The 23,041-nt window shown below is 53.9% G+C and overlaps 1 protein-coding gene across 1 annotated transcript in view; it reads right to left on the bottom strand.

The window, feature by feature from the left end:
• Positions 1-3,388: 3,388 nt before the first annotated feature.
• AJAP1 (adherens junctions associated protein 1) overlaps positions 3,389-23,041 on the bottom strand; it is a 36,266-nt gene continuing 16,613 nt past the window's right edge. Inside the window, exons 3-6 of the mRNA XM_032709168.1 lie at positions 16,004-16,091; positions 14,214-14,456; positions 12,908-13,038; positions 3,389-8,083 (exon numbers count right to left, since the gene is read on the bottom strand). Of these exons, the coding sequence (XP_032565059.1) occupies positions 12,966-13,038; positions 14,214-14,456; positions 16,004-16,091 (404 nt within the window). The 3' untranslated portion in view covers positions 3,389-8,083; positions 12,908-12,965. The remainder of the gene's footprint in view (positions 8,084-12,907; positions 13,039-14,213; positions 14,457-16,003; positions 16,092-23,041) is intronic.

Genomic DNA, 23,041 nt, shown 5'->3' with positions numbered 1-23,041 from the left:
TTGCCCTCGAGAGCCACCAGGGCTTTTGCTCCCACCCCTCCTGTGCTGGTCCTGCTGCGACAGAGATGAGGAGTGGGCTGCCAGGGCACCCACCACCAGCTCCCGCCTCCGTCCTCTGTGCCAGTCACAGCACTTATTCATGCTTGAAAATTTGCAAGAGAAAGATAATAATACCCTCGAGAAAGTCTGTCCCTGTTTTGGCCTGACAGAGAACTCAGATAAATGTCAGTTTTCAGTTAATATCATGCTGGAAGGATAAGCAGGAACAGCGAGGATTTCATTCTGGTATGTTTGTTAAACACATACAGACATGTCACTGCTGGCAGAGCTGAACAGGTCCCACAGTGCTGGGGCTCAGGTCCCATCAGCACCAGAAATGCCTGAGATCAGATCCAACACCAGCCTGGCATTTGAAGCCTGGGAATTGCATCCACATGTGCTTTCTGAGTCCTCAGAAGACATTGAGTCCCATCGGGAAGTTGGTCCCCAGTGCAAGCCACAGGCAGCTGCTGCACTCACCATCCCAGGGGGGAGGCAGAGGAGATCCATGGGCTGATCCCACCGTGGACTGAGCCCATCATGGGCTGTGCCAGTGTGTGTGTCACGCAGGTCTCCTCCACTGCAGCATCCTTGGGGCTCTTCCTTGCCAGCCCCTCCTGCCATAAGTTATCTGCTGAGAGGCTTCGCTGCCTCGAACTGCTCATTAGCACAAATTGCCTGGCAGTAACAAACTGCTCTCTCAGCTCTCGCTGTTCATGGGGTGTGTGTGGCCACGGCCAAGTGTGGAGGTGGAGCTCAGAGCTGGTCCTGCTGCAGGACACTGCGGGGCTGGGGGGGGCAGGTGACCCACGGTGATAAACCCTCCCAGCAGAACTTACTGATGAATCAATTATTTCCAATTTTAATAAATGGGTTTGTTCAGACACACTTGGGCCATGCCATCTGCCAGGAGCTGGACACACGCCGGGGTCTGGTACCCACCCGGGGAGAGGAAAGCAGGGGGTAGGGATGAGCTGATGGCCAGTCCTATCCACCAATGTTCCCTCTGCTCTGCTGCAGAGTCACCCTGCCTGCCACCACAGGCACCCACACGTGGCCCCATCCCTGTCCCCCAACCCCGCAGGGAGCTAAGGGCACTCAGAGAGGTGCAGAGTGTGGAGATCTTGGCTGTGAGACCCATCAGCTCGGATGATGTACTTACACTTTTAATAAGAAATAGCATTCGATATAGCACAGTTCCAGCATTTATTGAACTGAAGTGCCTTCCACCGCTTCAGTGCAGAGCCCTGAAGCCTGTCCTAGATGATTTAAGAATGATCCATCTGGAAAATGATGCAGACAATTTGTTACATCCAGCCAGAGAGCCATAGAAACCACCATAACAAGCTTAAATGATTTCAGCATCGCTACATCATCCAGCCCCAGCCAGTCTTCCTCAGAGCCACTGCCGAGCTGGGGTCGCCCGCTGTGCATGGCTCCTCTTCCTGAAGCCGATGCTGCTCCTGCAGCCCATTCCAGTGCTGGATCCAGGCTCCTCGTAAGGATGTAGGGGATTCCTTTCCATCTTCCTGCTGCTTATCTCACACCCTCCCTCCCCAAATCTCTTATTTGCAGCTAAGAAGCTCCAACCAGCTCACAAACCCTCCCGGTGGGCTCCTCCTGCTGCCGGCAGCACTCTTGCCTGTTGATGGTTAGCACCTCGCCCTGGGTAAATCAGGGCTTCAGTTTTCAAAATAGCGTGTTGATTGATGCTTAAAATATCCCCAGCAATTACTTCGCCCCGGTATAATTATAATAATTAAACTTGGATAATGCTTAGTCCTACTTTTTATCAGAACTGTGTGCTGCGGCACCAGTGTGTGGTGTTTTGTTTCCAGCCTCATTTTCCAGCCTCACCCCGTTGAGCAGCGCTGAAGGGACACGAGCTGGCAGCCTCCAGCTGACAAGGGGACAGTCACCCTGTCATGGCACCTCCAGCCCCGGGAACCACTCGTGGCATCGTTTAACCCAGGGCACAGTGTGTGGTGGCCATGCCCTGGCCCTCGGTGCACGGTGGGGCGAGCAGCTGGAGGGGATGCTCCTGGCTCCACGCTGGGGTGATGGGTGCTGGAGGGAGCAGGGATGCTGGTTCTCCTCTTTGGCCGCTCGCCTTGTCCCCCCCCAGTCTCTCTCCCACGGCTCAGCACAATATTTCTCCTCTGTGCTCCCAGCAGTGACACTTGGAACAGCTCAGGCTGGTGAGTACGTTTCCGGCTGTGATAAATATCAGGGAAAGGAATGAGATCCCAACACTGTATTTCATGCCCTGAAATCCCACTTGCATCTGGAAATGAAGAGAGTTCTCCGGCTGATATATGCAGCTCTGAGGCCATTCGCATCCTGTTCGCTTGTACACATTGTCATGGTGATTTAAGCTGGCAATTTGGCCCTAAATGAAGAGCATCTCACTTTGTCCCTCCCCATTTTCCTATATATTTTCCTGCAGAAGGGAGCTTTTTGAGATTTGGCTGGGCTGGGGCTGGGCAGCATCCCTGGTCCTGGTTTTGTGCTGGTCTGGCAGAGAGAGCTGCAGAGGATCTCAGCACTGCGGAAAAGCTCCTGACGCAGCCTGGGAACGCGAGTGGCAGGTGGCTGTGCTGAGCTCTGTCTTCCCAGGTCATCCGTCTTTAAAGCCAACATGGACACTGAAAAGGGCTTTTCCCCCTTTTTCAGGTCAGATGGCGTTGTGAGGAATGGTAGCTGTGCTGGCCCATGGTGTCTGGGGAAGGGGGACACTGTGAGAGCACGAGGGGCTATGGGAGCTGTCCCTACTGCCTGGCATGAGCCCTCCTCGTGCTGCCCGGTGCCCACGTCTGTCCATCTGTCCATTGAGCAGCATGTGGCTGCGCAGCTGCAGGGCCAGCTCAAGTGTGAACCATCATCACCTGTGTCACACCTAACGTGCAAACCAGAGACATCACTTAACGGGGACCTGCTCACGGCCGGGACTCCTCAGGTAAAAGAGGGTAACTGGGTGAGGTGATTCCATAGCAGAGCTGTTTGTTTAAAACATCATTAGTGACACTTAGTTAACTCCCCCCGAGCCCTAGGGGTGTTGGGTAAGCCTCAGGACCCATCACCCTCCTGCCAGTGCTGCAGGGTGCAGAGGTGGGGGCTGCAGGGGGACCCGAGGGGATGTACGAGACCCTCTTCCCAGGATGAAGGCAGGGCCATTTCCCAGCCTCTCACCCAAGGGTTGCACAGCTGGGGACAGGGGGGGTTTCCCCGGGGAAGCACATCGACCCCATATATGTATATGTATATATGTCAGTCCCTCTAGACCCCAAACCAACCCCGTCCCCTCCCCAGGAACCGCAGCCGCGCGCGGACGAACCCAGTCACCACCGGCTGCGCGGTTCTCATATCAGTTTTAATAGCAACATCAGAGTACTAAATATACACAGGGCAAGGGGACAGGGGGGCATTTACAGTGCTTCCAAATACACGGCTTCCACGGACAGAGACAAATTAAAAACCACTCGGGAAGAAAAAAAGGTCCTTTTGGCATCGCCCCGGCTCATGCCGCGGGCACGCGGAGCGGCCGCGATGCCGAAAGGCGGCAGCGCTTCCACCGGCGCTGGGCTGGCCCGGCACCGCACCCGGACGTGCCGGCTGCCCCTCCCGGTGCGGGACTTTCCCAGGGAAAGAAAAGAAGTACTCGGTGATGTAAAACCGGTTACAAAGTAAAACTGTCCTCATGTTAGAAAACGGGTTTTTTGGCGAAATAAAAATAAAGTGTAAACTTCGCTGTACATGTCCTATCAAACAAAAAAAATAAACCCCTCGGAACCTAAAATAGAAGGATCTGGGTCAGAAATCTGTGCCCTTAGTGTACATTTTTGTGCAACATATACTTTATTCAAAGTAAATATTTTCTCCACTCTTGACACTATTAAAAATGTACCTACAAATGCTGAGAGTAATTCTTAAAAATGTGTGAGAAGCGTTAGATGAGCTCGGGAGACCAAACCCATGGACTTGGAAATGGCGAGGGATTTCTTGCTGGTTTTGAAAAAATCACTTACAGATTTTATACCTGGTTGAATGAAAATTCCAACCACATTCATCCTGAAATGGGCGGGCTGAGATAGGATAGATATATTTTTGTTCTATTTTATTTTTTAATTTTTTTTTTTTACAAAATATATAATATGTGTAGAATATCTACTATTTAACTACCATTTGAGCTGAACTACCTTCCTTTGCAACAAGCTGCCAGTGGAGAAGAGGTAACCTGAAATCCACCCCTGCGCCGGCTCTGCTGTCGCTGTGGTGACCTCGCGGTGGGCTCGGTGCCGATGACCCCACGGAGCACCCACACAGCCCCTCCACGCCACCGCCACCGGCCGCCCTCTCTCCAGCTGGGAAGACAGAGTGAAGGTAAACGATCGGATCTGGAGAGACAGGCGGCCGCCCAGGACTGGCCCTGCCTGGGGTGCTGTGGGGTGATGCTGCCCTGGGGAGACCCCAGCTTACAAAGATCAAGGGACTGAGGATCAAACCCTGCCCACCCTGCCCGGAGGTGCCACGACATGGGAGCTCGGACCTGTAGTCCCAAACCAGCTCAGCTGGTGCAGGACAGAGCCCACTGGTGCCAGTGGTGCCCACGGCTCTGCCCGCAGCCCTTGCCCCTGCCGTCACACCACGTCCTGAGGCTCCTGCTCAGTGTTTGCAAGGGATTTGGAGGGAGAAGAGTCCTGGGTTTGCTGCAGAGCCCAAGGAGAGCCAAGCTCTCCTTGCTGTGGGTGGCTCATCCCATACCACTGCCTCTCTAAGACAGAGCCACATGTGACACACAGACACTCCATGACACCTCTGGGGGACGTGGCAGCCTCTTGGCTGCCATGGTGTGTTTCTCAGGGACGACTCAGGGGCAAAGGAATCCGGAAAATGAACCAAAAAGAAACAAGCAGCAGCGGGCTGGGGGGCTTACAGCAAAGCAAGGAGCAAAACTTTTCTTTTTTCAAGCTTCCAGGACCCCAGGGTGAGATGATGTGCCCAAAATATGACACAGCTCCTGAGGGAGCATGTCCGAGAACATCACGCTTCCCTGCTTTTCCACGGTGGGAAGATCTGCTCAACAGACTATGCCATGGAAATACAACTTTCTGGTTTCATTTCTTTCTTGTTTTTTGGCTTTCATCAATAGGAGGGAATGAAACCACCACAGTTCATTTCTCTTCACTGTGCAAGACCTTGGGACGCCTGGGCCCTGCCTTGTACCTCACCACATCAGCAGCTCCAGCCCTGTCCTTTCTGCTCCTCCTCTCCCTCCTCCCAGCAGTGGCCCCATGTGCCTGGCATGCATGGGGGGAGGCTTCCTCTGATAAAGTGCAAGTGCTGTTGGTCCTTATAAATAAGGGAAGATTGTGCATCTACTTTTGTTCCCTGGTTCACCGCTCAGCTCTGAGTGACCAGGATGTGTCCTGCTGCAGACTGTGGGGGAAGCTCGGGCAAATCCTGCCCTCTGAAACCTGCTCCTGTCCTGTCCTTGGGAGTCACAATTAGTCACCTTCCTTCTCACACACACACACACACACACACACACACACACACACTCCTTCCTCTCTTCATCCTCACCTACATAGGGAATTCCCCACAAGTCAGGTTCCTCTCCATCCCCATCCCCACCACCGCTGGCACTGGCGCTGCCCGCAACACCCTGCCATGCCCTGGCTCTGCCTGACAACTTCCCTGCAGGCAGCAGGTTCCATCCATGCAGAAGCAGAGCACTGCTTCGAACGCCCTGGAACAAGGGAGCTGAGATATATTTCATGTCATACTGCTATCATGATTACACCGGAATACCCGCGGGAATGAAATAAATAGGAAGATCAATGGGAGAAGCACAAGGGATGTGGCTCCAAGCTGGAGCAGATGGATTACCAGGAAGTCACAAAAAGGAGGAGAACCCAACACCTGTGCCAGTGAGGGCAGCTCGCAGGGACTGCACCAGTGACACCAGTGCCACAGCAAAGCCCCAGGACACTGAGATGACCCTGGAGCAGTCGCTCAGGCTCCACACTTTCCAAGGGCAGACACTCCTCATGTTTTCTCAGGGAAGGCTAAAGCCTTGGGGGGTCACTGCTCTAGCAAGACACTGTCTCCCCTCCTCCTTGGAGGCATCCAGTGGCTTTGGAGAGCTGGATACGAGCCATCCAGGAGACCCCACTCTGCCCAGGGGATGGTTGGCTCAAGTCTGCAGGTAATTGTCAGGGCTGGCAAGGAAGACTTCTGTCCGAGGCAGCATCCAAAAATTCAGGAAAAATAATCCAGACTGTGCAATTCCATGGGAAAAGGACAGAAAAGGACATGGGAACAAGAGACCGCACGCGTGGCTTTGCGCAACACCACAGGGTTCTACTTTTTTTTTTAAATGCACGTTCATTATCATAAAGAAAAGGAGCTCAGTAATTAGTAGGGGAGTAGAAATGTGGATCTGGACAATTCTAAAAAAACACTAGTATTTACCAAGGGCAGTTTACAAAAAGAACTGGAGGACTTTGGTCTGATCTCTGCTGTCGTTCTCACCCACCTAACACCAAAGGGACCCGAGCGAGCCCCATCCTGGTGTCTGATGTGCAGCACAACACGGTAGCACTCAACTCCATGGAAAGACTTGGAGAGAGGGCTTAGGGTCAGCTGGCATCCTTATCAGCACCCACCACCACCACCCACCCCAGCAGGAGCTGGCCGGGCCATGGGTGTCTTTCTAGAGCAACACACCAAATCGGAACCCACAGAACTGTGCTTCCCTGGCAAAAAATCCCATTAAACACCACCCAGGACTGTGGACAGCAGACTGTGTCTTCTCTTGCCACAGCAGAGCCAGCCAAGACCAGGAGAGCAAGGGAAGAAGCTCCCTTGATCCCACAGCTCTGGGCTGGGGCAGGAGGCAACAAGCTCCTTCCTCTTGTTTCTCAAACAGGGCTGAGCAAACTTTGGTGCTGTGGCCTATTTAGAAGCCATTTTCCAAAAAGACTCCCACATCCCACTGCCAAAATTTGTCTCCTGTGCCAAGAGAGGCCCATCTTTTGGAAGTCCACCCCTAAAACCCGCCCTGCCCAGCCCCGAGGCGTCACGCCTCTCACAGCGGGGATCTCAGCTCTGGACATGGGGCAGGCACAGGCTCTCCAGCTTCTTCCTATTGACCTTGATGATGTATCTGGATACAGAAGCCTGGAAATACCTTCACCACTGCCTTGAGCTTCATTCCAGATGGTCTTTGGGAAGCTTCTCCCCTGCTCCCTGCCAGCAGTGCAGCCCCGACCGTCCCCCACCACAGTCACGTCACCACGCTGGAAAAGCATTTCCAAAAAGAACCAAAACTATATATATATATGTATACATACATATATATGTCTATACATACACACACACGTATATATATGTATATATGTCTACCTATATATACACATATAGGCTGACAGACAAGCTGCCAAAGTAGAAAACGTCAGATCACCCGGTTTGCATGATGCGTGTTAAAGAAATGAGACTTTTAGCCCATGACATCTTCTTTAAAAATGAGTATTTAAGATCTTCAAAAATTGCTACAGTACAAAAAGTGTTTGTGTGTGTATATATATATTTTCTCTCTACATATACCATATGTATGTACGCGTATGGACCGGAATGGATGACCCCACCAGAAGAGACGCCCCACTCATCCTCCACGACGCTTCCAGGCGTTGCTGACACGGCTCCTCACAAAGTCTTTGCATCGGTTCATGGCACATAATGGTATTATTGGCACAGGTTCAGAGTCACCATCCATGGCCGGGCTCCAGGCGCTCAGTCCTTCCCTCTTCGTCCCTCGCCAGTTCCTCCTCCTCCTCCACGGGATTCTTTGCTCACACACCTTCCTTTCTCTCCTCCCAAAACCGTGCTCCTTGACAATGCAGTTACCTATAGGCATGTTCATTTTTATAAAAATATATTTGGCCCATAGAACGCTGCTCTTTGAGTCTCCTACTGGTAAACAGAAATGGTAGGTACAGGTAACCCATTATTTTTTTATATTTTTTACAGGTTCACCAATGGAATCCTGTTGAGGACGAGAAGAAAAAGAAAGATCAAGTCACAACAGGGAATTGCACTGCAACTGGGGGCTTTTCCCTCTTTCCCCCTGGCCGTGGTGGCATCCTGGGGGAGTGGGGAACAGAGGGAGTGGGGTACCAGTGACATCCTCCTCCTCACCAGCTGCCAGTCTGTGTTGGGGACCTGGGAGTACTACTTCTATCTCCTTGGGGCCTTTTCCAGGACAAGATTTACTCCCAGTGATCCCTGTGTTCTGCAGCTTCTCACACTCAGGCCACGAGCAGCGAGTGCTCTGGCAGACAAGAAGATGATGACAAGCACTAACAAAATTTGCTAAAGTTAAACCTAAAGAATCAATAGGGAATTGGTTAAGCACCATATCAGAGATCCTACTGAAGTCCTTAAGCTATTTATTTACTGTCTACTGGAAGATGTCTCCCTGTGCAATCTCGGACCCTCAATACAAAGACAGTCACTCCCCATCATTAGTGTGCAGCCACTTGCTCTCTGTGTCAGGCTGTTCCATGCAGTGAAATGTGCTGTAGCTCCGCTGGGTGTGCCTGAGACAGCTGCCAGCAGGTACATACACCCCGTACAGCAGTGCTCAGTACACACATCCCTAATCCATGCTGTGCCCTCCGCCTGGCTGGGATCAGCACTCAGAATGCAGGGTGCTTTTTGTCCCAGGGCTCTTTCTCCAACACTATTTTAAAGCAAGATGCCCAAGAACATCTCCAAGAACAACCCCGGAGTCTTAATTAGCGAGACAGATTTTCCAGAGTCCTTAATCTCCTGCGCTGGGGCTGTGCTGGGACTGCTGTTATTCCTCCGAAGACAAGCCGGGATTTTTTATGATGACTCATTATCTGTTAATGTTAACACAAACCATTTGCTGTTGTTAGGCAGAACGGGGCCATCGCGGCAGCTGCTGCCGTGTTCAAGCCTGGCATTACCACACAATGCTGTCAGCTCTCACCACCTCGTGCCAGGGCAGGGTCAGGCCGATGTCACCAAATCGGCACAGCTGCCAGGTCCCAAATCACCCCCTCCTGCCATCAGTGCCAAACGTCCTGTGGCTCTGGGTGAGCACTGGTTAACGTGTGATGGCAGGAGGTACAATTGGTATTGTATCCCAAATAGCCTCTTTGTGCAAAGTAGGTCAGCGCTTGATCAACCTTACAGATTTTTGTATAATCTCATTCCATGGGGTTTTTCAGTCAAAGAGAGTGGGATTAAGGACAAGAATAATGTGGAATCTCAAACTTCATTTCAGAAAGCCCCAAAGCCAGGATGAAATCAAGCCAAACCAGCCACCCTGCGCTGTGGTGCCTGGCCAAAGCCACTCAAGTCTTCAGCAAACGTCACCTGTTGTTCTGCAGAACATCGTCTGCTCCTGCCTCTGCCTGGGTGCTGTGTGTCCTCCAGTACTGATGGCACCAGGGCACAGGGAGTTCTCCTTCTCATACCTCCCTGCAGGTAATTCCTCAGTGCTTTCACTGACTGCTTCACTCCTCACCTATGCAGCCTGGGGCCACACTACAGCTGCAGCTACTCTGGGCTGCTGGGGATGGGCCGGCCCCTGTGCCTGCAGGAATAGCTGCCGAGGTGTGACATCCACCCAGCTGTGACATCCACCGAGGAGCTGGGGCCTGGCTGCTGGCACAGGCAATCTGCCATGAAGCTCCACCAGCTGCTTGCCGCGGGCAGCAGTGCCCGTGTGGGAGTGCCGGCGTCCCGGCAGGGCCCGCGCCAGTGGCACGGGAACCCTCCCGATTGCTCCTGCTGGCACGGGAGGAATCTGACCCTGGAAATAGCTTCAGCATCTGCTCACTGTATAATTATATGAGATTCACCATGTTTCCTGACAGCCCCAGTGCTGCCTGCAGCTCTCTGGGATGGAGACGCTCCGCGGTGCCATCCCTGACATTTGCTGCCTCAACTGCTCAGCCCAGCCTGACGAGGCCATCAGCATCCTCCAAGGCCAGGCTGCCAGTTGGACGGCACAGAGGTCAGCCCTCACGCCAGGCTGAGGGACTGTCAGATGAGAAGTTCACATTAAACTCCAACTGGGCTCCCAGTGCTCATCTCGATGAAACATCTGCAGCACCTCTGTCTGGCCATCCCTGTCCCTGGCCATGCTGCCCACCTTGTGCTTCCAGCTCCAGGTCCACACCTTCGGGAGCACTAATCTGCCTATCAGACAGCTCAGAGATGTGAAGTGCTGTCAATTAAAACTTGTAAAACACCAGAAGAAAGCAACTGGGAGGAGGAAGCCGCATGTAGCCCCTCCAGCCAGGAAGCTGCACATGCTCCAGAGCATCCTCCATCTCTGCTGAGGTGCAGTGGGTCAATGGCAACTGTCCCCTTCAGGCGACCTTGCTGTGGCTGTGAACACCAGCCAGGAAACAATCATTCCTCCGGCAGCAGTGCAGCCCAAGCAGCTGCAGCTCCTTGTCCACCAGCCTCTCCTCAAGAGCTGGAAAGGCATCCTCCATCCCTCCACTCCTCCAGCACTTCCCTCCATTGCACTGCTCCTCTGGCACTTGGCAGCCGGTGACAGCACACGGCAACCACGGTGGCAGGGACAGCCTAGCAGGGAGCTCATCTGAACACCATCTGCACTTTACACAGTGACATGTGAAACTTGGGAGCGTTCATTTCACCTGAGGGATTTCCCACGGGCACCTGGCTTGGACCAGGACGTACCACTTATGCAAATGTATTCCAGAAGCACCCTAGTGCAAACACACCTACACACAGATACATGTGCAGAGAACAGGGTTTGGATTAATCTTATTTTGTTATCCTTAACGAAACCAAGCAGCAGCTTCCAGAATTGTATGTGTAATTGAAATGCTATTACAGAGCTAATGCTCCAGGTAAAAGACGGATAGATTTTTCCAGAGCGCGTCAATGCGCGTTTTATGGATTCCATGAAAACAGGTCAATGAGAATTTCAAGGATTTAATAAGGCATAATGGAATGGCTTCAGGCTATTTAAAGAAACATATGGAGATGGCCAGGGCACGGTCTTTGGCCCGAGGTTTCACAGGACCTCGGGTGGGAGCGGCAGGAATCTACGTAGGCTCCCCAGAGCACTCTGAGCTGCTCCTTCTCCTTCCCTGGACTTGAGGTGTGAGAGCTGTGGATGCACTGAGTGCAGCTGGTTTGTTTTGTGTGTTATTTCTTTTTGAGTGTTATTTCTTTTTCTTAATACACTTTAAGCTGATGGAGAGACATTCCAAACTACAAAGCTGAGGGTGGAAAAGGCACACTCCAATTTGGTGAACCTGAACATGGTAAATGCCAGGATCTGTAGGAATGAGCTGTACCCTGCCCTCGCCCCCACTGCAGCAGCACTGGCTCTCCCAGCCAGCATTCCCAGCTTTCCCAGTCAGCATTCCCTGCTCTCTCCATCTGCACTTGCTTTGGAGAGCCCCAGTCACTGCCAGAGTGGGAGCTCTGGGCTGCAGCCCAGGAGCAGGCATAGAGGGCTATTGCCTTTCTTTTTGAGACTGATGTTCCCTGCAAAACCTCCCTGCTCATCCTCCTGCTGCCCTTGCTCCCAGCATCAGCTCCCACCTGGGTTCCTTCGCCCTCTGTCCCATGAGACAGCAGCCACGACAAAAGAGTCAGAGAAATAAAGCGAGCACATCAACAGGTGGGGAGTGAGAGCCTTTAACCTTCCCTAGTGAAGCCACTTTGTCTGAGAGGTTCCAGGGGGGCAGCAGGGCAGTGCCAGCCAAACCCCTGCTTGCTACCCTGCCGCGCCAGCACACACCTCACCCGCCCTGTCCAGACACTGCCAGCCCCAGCACAGCCGAGACCATTAACTTTTTATTCCCTTCCATTCTAATCTAATTATATTTCTGTGTTCAATAGCTGTGCATAATGTTAAACAGGCTATTCCGAGCGAGCTGCAGCCAGGGAAGGCTGGAAATTTCATTTACACTGAATATATGATTCATTACAGCAGGGACTTGGGACAGAGCAATTAATTCACCTGAGCGGGTGGCTTGAGCGGGCACCACTGCCCACAGCGAGCTGGCACACACAGACCCTTAACTGCTTTCCTGCCACCACTATCAGCTGTGCCACCTTCAGAAGTGGCACAAGGAGGTGGAAATGGCTCGAGCCAACTCAACAAAAGACAAGAAAATCCCCTAAGTCTGTACTGTTGCAACCAGAACAACATCCCTGCACTCCTTGGGTCGCAGCAGCTCCCCAGGCGTGAGTGGCTGCTGGGGCTGCACACGCAGGGTCGGCTTTGCAGAGCAGGGGGGGCTCGGCAGCAGGACAAGGAAGAGGAGGAGGGTGAGGAGGCAGAGGACCCCAGCAGTGAGCATGGAAGTGTTTATGACAGCAAACAGCACCAAATGAGCTTTCAGGTACTGACGGAGCGTGCATGTGGACGGGTGGCTCCGGTGAGGCGGGCTGTCCATCACGCCACCAGAGGTTAATTACAGATCAGGCCATTTCACAGCATGGAAATTACTGCAGCTTGTTGAGGTTTTAGAGGTGGGCTGGAACCATGGGATCAGGCTGAAGTTCAAGGCTGCCCCAGGGACCCTTTGCTCATCCGTCCCAGTCTCCACCTGCTAGTGTGGCCTGTCTGCAATTAATCTCCCTGGAAAAGCCATTTGGCACTCAGTGCCCCACCCATGGCAGGGTGTCAGCCATCCCAGCCAGGTGAGCCACCCTGCTTGAGTCTGACATCCTGAAGGAAGCGCAAGTGGCAGGATGGCACCAGGCAAGGTAGGATGGGCACGGTGGGGGGCACAGGATGGGTGTGGGATGGGTGCAGGATGGACACGAGGAGCGCGGTACGTACCAGGAAACAGCCCGCTGGCGTCTGCCCTGCCCCCAGAAGTCAAACAGGCTTCGGCCAGTCAGCAGGAGATTTCAAACCATTTCTCAGACACAAAGGCCACGGGAATAAGATGCCGGTCAGAAGAAGAGGGTCTGCAGTGAGCAGAAAGAGGGGCTTGTACACGCTGGTACGTAACACACGGAGCAAGCCGGGGTGGCCTGCTGCAAAATCAGCTTTTTTAGGGGAAAAAATGACATCTCTCTAGAGTGATGCTTTGAATGGGCCTGGGTCTGCCAGGCTGCTGGGAAGTGCTCAGGGCCAGAGGGTCCCAGAGAGTGTCCCTGGATGGCAGAAAAACTGTGATCCCTGCCAGCCAGAACACAGGCATCCTCTGTCACCTGGCTGGGGTTCACATCAAACTAATGCAGGTGGACACCCAACAAAATGGTGTGACAATCCCTGCCAGTTCTCCATCTTCCGAGGTCTGAGGATACCCTGGAAAATGTGGACCAGCAGAATCCCATGCACATGCAAAAGATGCTGGTTAAGAAGATGTTTGTGAAGCTGTTGGCTCCAGACCTGTCCTTGGGGGCAGGCAGACACAGTCTGTGGATGCCACGCACTCCATGGTTCCACCAGGCTGCTTGGAGGATTACTTGCTTGTTTTCTCCACTAAAACCCTCCTCCCGGCTTTCCCTCTGCCTTTGATGGGGACACACATTTACCATGTGATAAAACCACACCTGGTGAAACGGCTCTGGTGCCAGCCTGGGGCATGGGGAGCCCAACCCCATCACTCCTGATCCCCTCCCTCTGGGCAGGCGAGGGGCAGGCAGAGCATGGTTGTGTCCCTTGCACTGCACCTGCCACGACGCCCCTGTTAACACGCTGTTATTTCACGGCAGCCAAAGGGTTCATTTGGCTCCCACCGCCTGCTCCTCCATTAATCACCTGCTCGTTCACAGCCCAGCAGCTCTGCTGATGCCACCGAGGAGACAGCACAGGCGCTGGAAGATGGATCCGGCGGCATTTTACATGCTGGCAGCAGCAGCTGGGGACTGAACACACCGTGTGGTGCTGAGCACTGCTGGAGCTCGCTGAGCCATGTGGGGCCAGGGACTGCTGAGGTATCCACCCAGCCCCACTGGCAGGACAAGGGGCCTGGGGGCCAGTCCCACACCGAGCTATGGGGCAGGTGAGCACTGTGAGCCAGAGGTAGATGGCTCTGCCACATGCCCCTGGGGCATTGCCCTTGGGCACCAAAGCCTCATTACCAGAGTGGGACGGTGCTCCCCAACCCACGGGGAAACCACGGCGCCCAGCTCACCTGTTTCCATTGAAGGTGGTTTTGTAATCCCCGGGCGAGTGCAACGTGTCCTCTGCGTAGACGGACACGGGGGTCCGGACGCACTCGTGAGAGCACTGCAGCGTCTCGTTGTAGGCGGTGAAGATGTCGAGGGCGCTGGGCACGCGGGCGGGGGCGAAGTCGGTCAGGTTCTGGCAGCTCTCCTCCTGCTGGTCCAGCTTGCGCTGGTGGCTGTTGCGCCGCGGGCGCCCGCTCTGCGCGCAGCTGGATGGAGAGACAGACAGAGAATCAAGGAATGCTTTGGGTTGGAAGGGACCTTAAAAACCGTCCATCTGGGGCCAGGGCGTGTGATGTGGGTCAGCCCTGCCCTGGAGCACCGGCCCTCGCTGCACCAGCAATGCCCAGAGTCACCCAACACACGGTGTGAGGGACTGAGGCAGTTTGGTTAGAGCTGAGCAAACTGCCAGGTGCTGCTTCTCCACCTGGGATACACCCGGGTGCTGCCTGCGCTTCCCTGCTGAGCATTTTTTCTGGTGATTTCCCAATTTCACTTTCTATAAACCATTTCTATTCTACACTGCTCACTGGATTTATTTTTTCCCCTTTTTGGCTTCAGCAGCAGTTACTGAGCTGTTCTGCCAAGCCGTGGTCAGCCAGATCAATGACTCGTACTGCTCACTGCCGCGACTGGAGACAAATCCCACAAGTGTTTTATAAACTATTTTCCCTGCTCCTTCACTGAAACACTGCGATGACCAGGGAGGTTTAGTGAAGTAAATCCTGTCTGAGATACAGGAGGGAGCATCACCAGCTGCCCCCCAAAGCAAGCTCAGCTGTGGGGTCAGAACCTCAGCACTTTGGGCCAGTTGCTGCGCCGAGTTATGGCTCTGCCGAGATGGAGATGCCTCCATAGCCCTGCAAAGAGCTTTTCTTCTCATCTGGGGAGCCAGCGGGCTCCTCATCAACCTGGTGTTCTAATTTCCTCCTGGCTGCAGGAATCAATTTGCTGCAGCACCCACAGAGAGCTGGGCTGGGCCAGAGGAGAGAGCCACTGGCAGGAGCGCACGGCCGCTCTCCCCAGCCCCGAGCTGCAGCCGTGTCGCTACACCAGCAATGCTGACCTCAAAGTAGGCCAGTTTCCCTGGGAAAATAGGTAAAGTGAGGAGCGCCTGGAGCGAAAGCTAACCTATTTTGCCATACGCCCAGCCACACTGAGAGAATAAACAGGAGCAAATGAAGCTGGAAGAGCACAGGAGCGCCCTGGGGGATGGGGCATGCTTTCAAACCACGGCACCCGACGGGCTCCGGAGGTGCCCTTTCATCCCTGGGATCCCAGGGAAGGGCAGGAGATGCAGCTGCTTCTTGCTGAGCCAGGCTGGGGATTTAAGGAGCAGTATCAAAGCTGCTTAGGGAAGGCAGCAGAGTTGCTGCTGGCAGCACTGGGCAGGTCCCAGGTACACCCACTGTGGCCCAGCACAGGGCTCTGACCTGTCCAGGAGCCATCACACCGCAGCTCAGCCCCGCAGCGGTGGTGCACATGTGTCCTAGATGGGACTTGACCACCCAACCCCAGCCATGTGCTGGACCCAAAGCCACCAGCCAGGTGGGGAGAGGTCAGGGAGCCTCAGGGGCAGGGCTGAACCCTGGGACACCAACCTCCTTCTGAGGTTTCGCTATAAACCCCCCATTTCTTCCTGCAATGCCTTTCCAAAGCCATCCTAGCAGGTGCCAGGGCATTTGGCACTCACAGCTGGACACAGTTGGCATTCCCGTCCCCACCACCCCCCAAGACAAGCAGAGCAGGACCTTACCAATTTTTTAAGACAAGAGTTGTTATCAGCGCAGCTATGACCATGATGAGGGACACAGTAATAGTGATTATCTGATGAACTGCCAGACCTGTGGAGAGAAGAAAGGAGAGGGAGTGGGGATGGGAGCTGAGGGGACCCCAGAAGAGCCCCCTGCCCTGCACAGCCCCCCACCAGCCCTTCCCGGTGTGCAGCCACGCGCAGCCCCTGGCAGCGGCGCTGCAATCCTCTCTCCTGCCTTACACAAAATGATCTGTAAGCCAGGCTCCTCATTTCCTATCCTCTCAAGTATGTTCCTTGTCAGCCCGAATTAGGCACGAAGAACGGAAGAGAAGTGAAGACGTCTCCCCTCCGGGACGGAAAGGGAGGCGAGCACAGCCTTGCACTGGGCGCAGGATTCACCAGGGATAATAATCACGGCGCTGATGGCTGCTCACTTCGTGCATCGGGTGGGCTCATTTCCCCCTCTTCACCTTCTACGGGGTATCATTTTGGCTCGTGGATCATTCCTAATGAGCAGTTTGGAAACAAAAGCAGCTCGCTGTACAGTATGTTTGTGATTCTGTGCAGCCTTACAGTTGCAATTTCATAATGAAATGATTTTTCCTGGCTGCAGCCCAAGGATGTGCTATTTTTCACAAACAGATGTTGCAGCTCCTGATGGATGGTAGTTTTAATAAATAAATAAGTCTCAGAATGACAGGAAAATAAGCAGTTTTATATATATATATATATATGTATGCATGCATCTGTGCCATACGTGTGTAGCATCCCCAGCTCACACAGGTGCACGTGGCAAGGGAATCACAGCTCCTTCCCACACCAGAGCACGCGGGCTCCTGGCTGCACGTCCATGGGCAAGGATGGCGTCGGTGTCGAGGCCACGGCTTGGCCGGAGCTGGGGGTGCCTGGGGGCCATCAGACTGCAGAGCTGGGCAGCACTGAGGCAGCCACTGCTCACAGGAAGGATTCACCCACAGCCCCGGGCAGGCAGCAGCCAACTCCTGTGAGCCACAGCCACGGTACTCGCTCCTCAGCTGCTCCACCTCTGCCTTTCACCTCTTGGGGGGAATTCACAGGGAAACCGCCACAGGGCTCCCCACCTCCCACTGGCACCCAACCTCCTGAAGGTGAGGTGTGGAGAAGGACTTCTGGCCCCACGCTTTGAGTTCCCGGGGTATGTTCACGATGGGAGTGTGTCCCGACGGGTCGAGGAGCGCGGCCGGCAGCTCACACCCGCGCACGCTGGGTCAGCAGTGACGCCCACCCCGGCAGCTGCCAGCCCGGCCGCATCCCGCACGGCAATCTTGGAGCAGCTCCCAGTGGGACACTGCTGAAAAAGATAAAAGGAAAGACTCTAAAAATAAAATCAAACCAGCCCAGTGCCCGATTGCTTTGAAAACAGAAGCGGCGTTGGGGACGAGACCTTCTGAAACACTGGGAGCTGAGGCAGCGGCGGCAGGGCCACGGGAGAACCTAACGATGCAATTAATCCTTGCATTTACGTAATGGGAAAGGCACAGGCAGAACAGATTGCAGGTGGCTGAGCACTGGGAAGGATGGCAGCTCCTCGGAGCAGGACACATGGATTTTAAGAAGGGCTGGATAATTTTAGACTCCATCACATACATAAGTTGCCATATGTACCAGCACAGAGGAAAGTTCCTTTGCATCGTGTATTAATTCTGCACCAGTGCCCAGGGGGATTTTCAAGGGGACAGGACATATTTCTCCCAACAGTGGTGACAGAGAGAGGGATTGGACTCGACAGGTGACCAGGATGGTTCCCTGGGAAGCCCTACAGCGACACTCACTGCAATAAAGGCTACTGGGTCTTTATTCTTACTTTGCAAATATATCCAATCCTTTCCTCTGGGCCCTCAAGGAATGTAGAGTTGTATGGAGCAAGATCAGACAGAAATAGCCAATCTGCAAGGGATGGGATTAATGGATGGGGTACCCTGGGAGATGGGAACATCCCACAAGGGACACAAAGCACCTGGAGGGGCAGGTGAGATGGAGAGAGATGCTGCCAAAGGCAAAGCAGTATTTTAGGCATGGGCCTTGGAGCCCAATCAGATGGAGGAAGGGGACTTGGAAGATAAAATCAATAGCTCATAGAGCCAAAATTATCATCATCATCCTCCTCCTCCAGCATGGGAAGCTGGCTGGCACAGGCATAACTCCCAGTGAGAGACTGTGCCCCCAGAGAGGGACCCTGGGAGCAGGGATTACAGTGCCAGGGTTTTGTTTGCTCATCTCCATGGCAAAAGCTCCGATCCCAGTGGGCCACAGAACCCAGCAGCCACACAATTACACATTATTAACTGCGGACACAGGGAGCTGCAGGGAGGGCAGACACAGGCACGGGAGGACAGGGAGGGACACCTGGCACCAGCCATGGCACCTGCAAACACCTCAGCCCTGCGAGGGGCCGGGGAGGGCTCCCCCCGCCAAGGCTTTTACCAGGCGATTTGACGCAGTGACCATTTAACTGGAGGGTAATTACAGGAGAAGTATTTAATGGAACTGAAAGTGTGTCCAAGCCCCTGTGCTTCTGCTAGTGCAGCAGAATTCCGTGTGCCGCCTGCCAGGAGGGAAAGCTCTTCAAAGGAGCTCTCTGAACCCTCGGAAATGCTGAAATATTGCTGGGTTTTTCCACTCCCGTGACGTCCGAGCGCACTCCACTCTCACCAGGCCTTCTCATCCCCCCCCGTGGGGGGAGAGGGGCCACAGCAGCCTGGCAGGCAGCACAACCCAGCTCCCAGTTCCCCACACCCTGGGCAAAACCCCCATCTTCTCAGAGCAAGCCACTGCCAGGGCTTTTTTTATCTGTTATTTTAAAGACCATATATTTGCTGCTGAGATGAAAGCACTGAGGTTTGGCCTTTCTGGCCACCTTTTGAAACGGCTCCCGGACAGCTCTGCATCAACGGAATTAATTCCATGAGAAAATCCATTCGAGACTAATGTCTTGCTACTGCAGGAGCACGCAGTGGCAGCGAACAGGAGATATAAGCTCTTAATTAAAAACAAAGAGAACCTCTATCCCCCAAGGCCTTTATTTCAACAGCTCTGGTTAGGGAGCCTGTATTTTTCATTTTCCCAATAAAAACAGCTACGAGCCACAACTCTTTGAAGACCCTCGTCAAGGCCTTGAAGCTGCATAAAATTAAAACCAGAGGAAACAGCTCTGTTTCATTTGGCAGGGAGAGATCTGGAGTTACCATTATGTGCCAGATACTGGCTGCACCCGGCCAAGGCTGCACCGGAGCATCCCAGTCCCTTCCTGCAGATGTGCCATGTGGATCTCCCTCTCCAAAGCAGAGCTCTGCACTCATCCTCATCCCTGACATGAGTCTCCTTCTGTTCTCACATGCCCTGGGCAGCGGGATGCCGACGCCTCCTCCTGAGTGTCACAGAGAGTCTGGAGCAAACTGGCTGGACTTGAGAGGCTTTACAGCTTCCCCAGCCATCAGAACTCACATCTGAGCCCCAAGAGCCTCATCCCCTGATAAAGCTGCTTTTGGACAGAACAATTCAATCAGGAGGGTGTTGTGGCCACCTAGGGGGGATCAGCCAGACTCAGCCGCAACATGAACCCACTGCTGGTTAATAGCTTGTAAGGAAAATAATTTACAAAAGCCACGAGGCCTAGATAAATGGGAGGAGATGTGGCAGGAGCCTTCTTCAAAAGCCTTGGTCCAGTGCACAGCCAGTTCCTCTGCTGCCTGACTCACTGTGCCATGAACTGCCTTGGGTCCTCTCTTTACACCTGGTAAATCAGGGTGATCATTCTAAAACCCAATCCAGGGAGTGTTAGTCATCCTGAGGTAAAAATGTAGCTTTTCAGCAAAAAACCCACCATGATTCCCGGTAACCTCCTAATATTTTGGGCTGCACTGATGAAAGAAGGAAAATATCATGCTGCTGCTGCTTAATGTTCTTGCCAAGAAGGAAGATCCTAGAGGCTTATGCTAAAGACACTGGGACTTATCTTCTCAGGTGTTACAGCAAATATCACCGAGAAATAAATACTCAGCGAGCAGCAGAGGAGAGTTTCTGGCTCATTGAGACGCACGTGGGAGGATGTACAGAGGCACACTCACCATCTGTGCATCCCGGGAGGGAGGGTCCCGTCTCCCTCGCAGGGAGAGCTCAGCTGATGGCCACGCTCCTTCCTTGCTTCCACCATCATCCTCCACCCTTCGGGAGAACTACAGTTGATGCATGACCTTACAAGGCATCCTTTGGGAACCTCATGGGAAGGGTGACCGGCTGTGCTGGCCCAGGAGACACCATCCAGCCCCCTCACCTCCTCTCCATCCTCTCCGGCTGCGGCATCTCCCCACGCCTTGGCACAGCGGATCAAAGAGGCGGCTCCATCCCGACCGCCCAGGGTCTTCTTTTAAACACATTTTATCTTTAATTAATTCCTTTGAAGCCTTTTGCATCCACTATCTCCTCGCATCCAGCACCCCCCTACTGCACCCTGTTTCTGGAGGCAGGGTCATCCCCACCAGGAAGCCAACGCGTCTTTATTACTATTTATTCCCAACATGCTCCCAGCTGGTAGCAGGGAGGGGGCAGCAAGTTGGGCTGGGGACAAAACGGGCTGAAATCTGGCTGCTGGCACAGCAGGCACTCACACTCACACCCATGCAGCCCCTGCCTCCACCTGGGAGCACCCCAGCCCTGGGAAGGGGGTGTCCCTGAGCACCAGCTCCATCAGGAGCTCGGAGAGCGTGGTGCCAAACCATGCTGCCACTGGCCATCAAACACCACTGAGAGCAGCAGACAGCACGTGGAGTTTTCTGCCTTATAAAGCACTTAAAGGTCTAATTAAAGACAGCTTTATCCTAATGCTTCTGAAAGGAGCCTCGGACAAGCCAGTGAGTGCAATTCCTGCATCATTCTGACAGCTTCAATTCATTCCACTCTCCTCTGCCTTGGCTGAGGCTGTGGGACTGGGGGATGCTCTGCCTTGGTGGAGGAGCCCAGCCCACGCACAGAGTGCCTGGTGAGGGCTCCTCACAGCCCTTCCTGCTTGCAGTACGCTGGAATTTTAATTACTCCTCTCTTTCCCTGCTCCAGAGTAAAATGATTATGACAGCCCCGAAAAAGGAAGCACATTTTTGAAAAGCACAAGCATAACCTACGCCTGGGTGAACATCTTGTGTGCCCAGCTGATGCCAGCAGCGCTGTGCCGTGCTGCAGGGGTGGCACTGGGACAGGCACACCTGAGCTGCAGGTCACCTGAACCCCCATGGCAGCACCCACCGAGCCAGGGCATGAGCCAACCTCTCCTCTCATCCCAGGCCTTACATCACTCCTGTGCCATCTCTCCTGCCTATGAGTTGAATAATTCCTATTCCAGGGGAATATTTTTAAGCTTGTTTTTGCTGCCAGCAACTCACGGAGACATTGTTTCTGGCTTTTTTTTTCTTTCCTTCTCAGTGAGGAGGAGGGGGGTGAGAGGAAGATGTCACAGAGCAGAGCTGTGTTGTTCATCTCAGCGAGTGCTGCTGCCTCCACTCAAGTGTCCCCCCCGCTGTGAGCACCCCAAGGACCCCACAGTCCCCCAGCATCACCAGGTGCCCAGAGGTGAGTCCTGCTCCAGCAACACAGGGAGGGACAGAAGGACTTGTGGGCAGCAGCACCGTCATCAGCACGACGGCACCACCTGCTCTGCTGGGATTGAGGTGCTGCTCCGTGCGGGGAACATGGGTCTGCACGGCTGTGGGACAGCTCTGGGACAGCTCTGCCAGCTCCTGGGGTGATCCCAGCTCCTGCGGGTGCCACACGCAGGTGGGACCACCCCGACCCCCCAGATAGCTGCCAGGGACAGCTGAGGGACCACAGGCAGCAAGAGCAGCGTCACAGCTGCCCCGGGCTCCCGTCACCGGACAGGGACTGGCAATGCTCGCTCAGGCAAATAAACCGTACAGGCGAGTTACCTCATCCTCATTTGTAGCCATATGTTTTTCCCAGCAGAGAACAAACACTTCCAGCCGCTACAGCTTATATAACAGAGCGGAGCAGGGCTGGGGAGCTGCACAGCCTTGCACAGGCACCACGCCAGCAAAACCAGTGAGAGCACGGACCCTGCCTGGAGACGGCGTCGGCTGCTCGCTTCCGAAACACCGTCCCGGGGCATGGCAGGGGCACGGTGCTCCTGCAGGGAGAGTGCGGGGAGCCCTCCTGGGCTCTCAGCCCCAGCACTGGAACAAAAAGCAGATCTAGAGCTCGGGAGCTTTTCAGCTGAGGGTGGACGGGCTGGGATCAAACAGGGCCTTTAGCCCTGTAAAGGAGTTTATCACATTCACTGCTCAAAGAGAAGTTAATTAGCAAAAACTCCGATCCTGGAAAAAGCCCCTAATGAGAGCTAAAGCCAGCAGATTAAAGCAGCTGGGCCCCCTGGGAGCTGCAGCTCCCGTTGTTCTGTGGCCAGGCGGGACAGCAGTGGTGGCACGGGCGGGTGGCACCAGCGGGTGGGTGGCAGCACCACCGGCTCGTCCCCGCCTAAACAAGGCAGCTCACTCCAGTAAGTCCCAGAGCCCCAGCACATGCCAGGAGTTATCCTCCCACAGCTGGGGCAGGCAGAGGGGCTGCCGCTGCTGGCTGAGGGAAAAGAGACCACAGGACCCCACGCTCTTGGATCAGATGATGCCACCCAGGCTGAAGGCACTGCCCATAGCAGATCTGGGGAGACCTGACTGACAATCTCACCACACCGCGAGCGACTCACGCCACAGCCCTTATCAATACTCCCTCGCTAATCTATCCAGCCAATTCCAGTGTTCGTAAAAGGTGTGTAGGTTGGGAGTTATTTTGCCTCTATAAATAACTCCTTTAAGTCAGGAAAAACATCCTGGTTGCATCGTTTCTTTCTGCCGAGCAGGGCATGCTGGATAAATTAATTGGGATTAAGATTAGGCCATAAAATTCCTTTTCATTTCGACTAGAAAATCACAGTGGGCTCAGAGCAGTCGATGCACAGTGAGTAAATTCTGTAAACTATCCACTGATATCCCACGGTTT

Source organism: Chiroxiphia lanceolata, chromosome 22 (assembly GCF_009829145.1).
Source record: "Chiroxiphia lanceolata isolate bChiLan1 chromosome 22, bChiLan1.pri, whole genome shotgun sequence".
NCBI classification, from domain to species: Eukaryota; Metazoa; Chordata; class Aves; order Passeriformes; family Pipridae; genus Chiroxiphia; species Chiroxiphia lanceolata.
The sequence above is the reverse complement of the archived record's forward strand: the minus strand, read 5'-3'. Positions and strand labels throughout refer to the sequence as shown.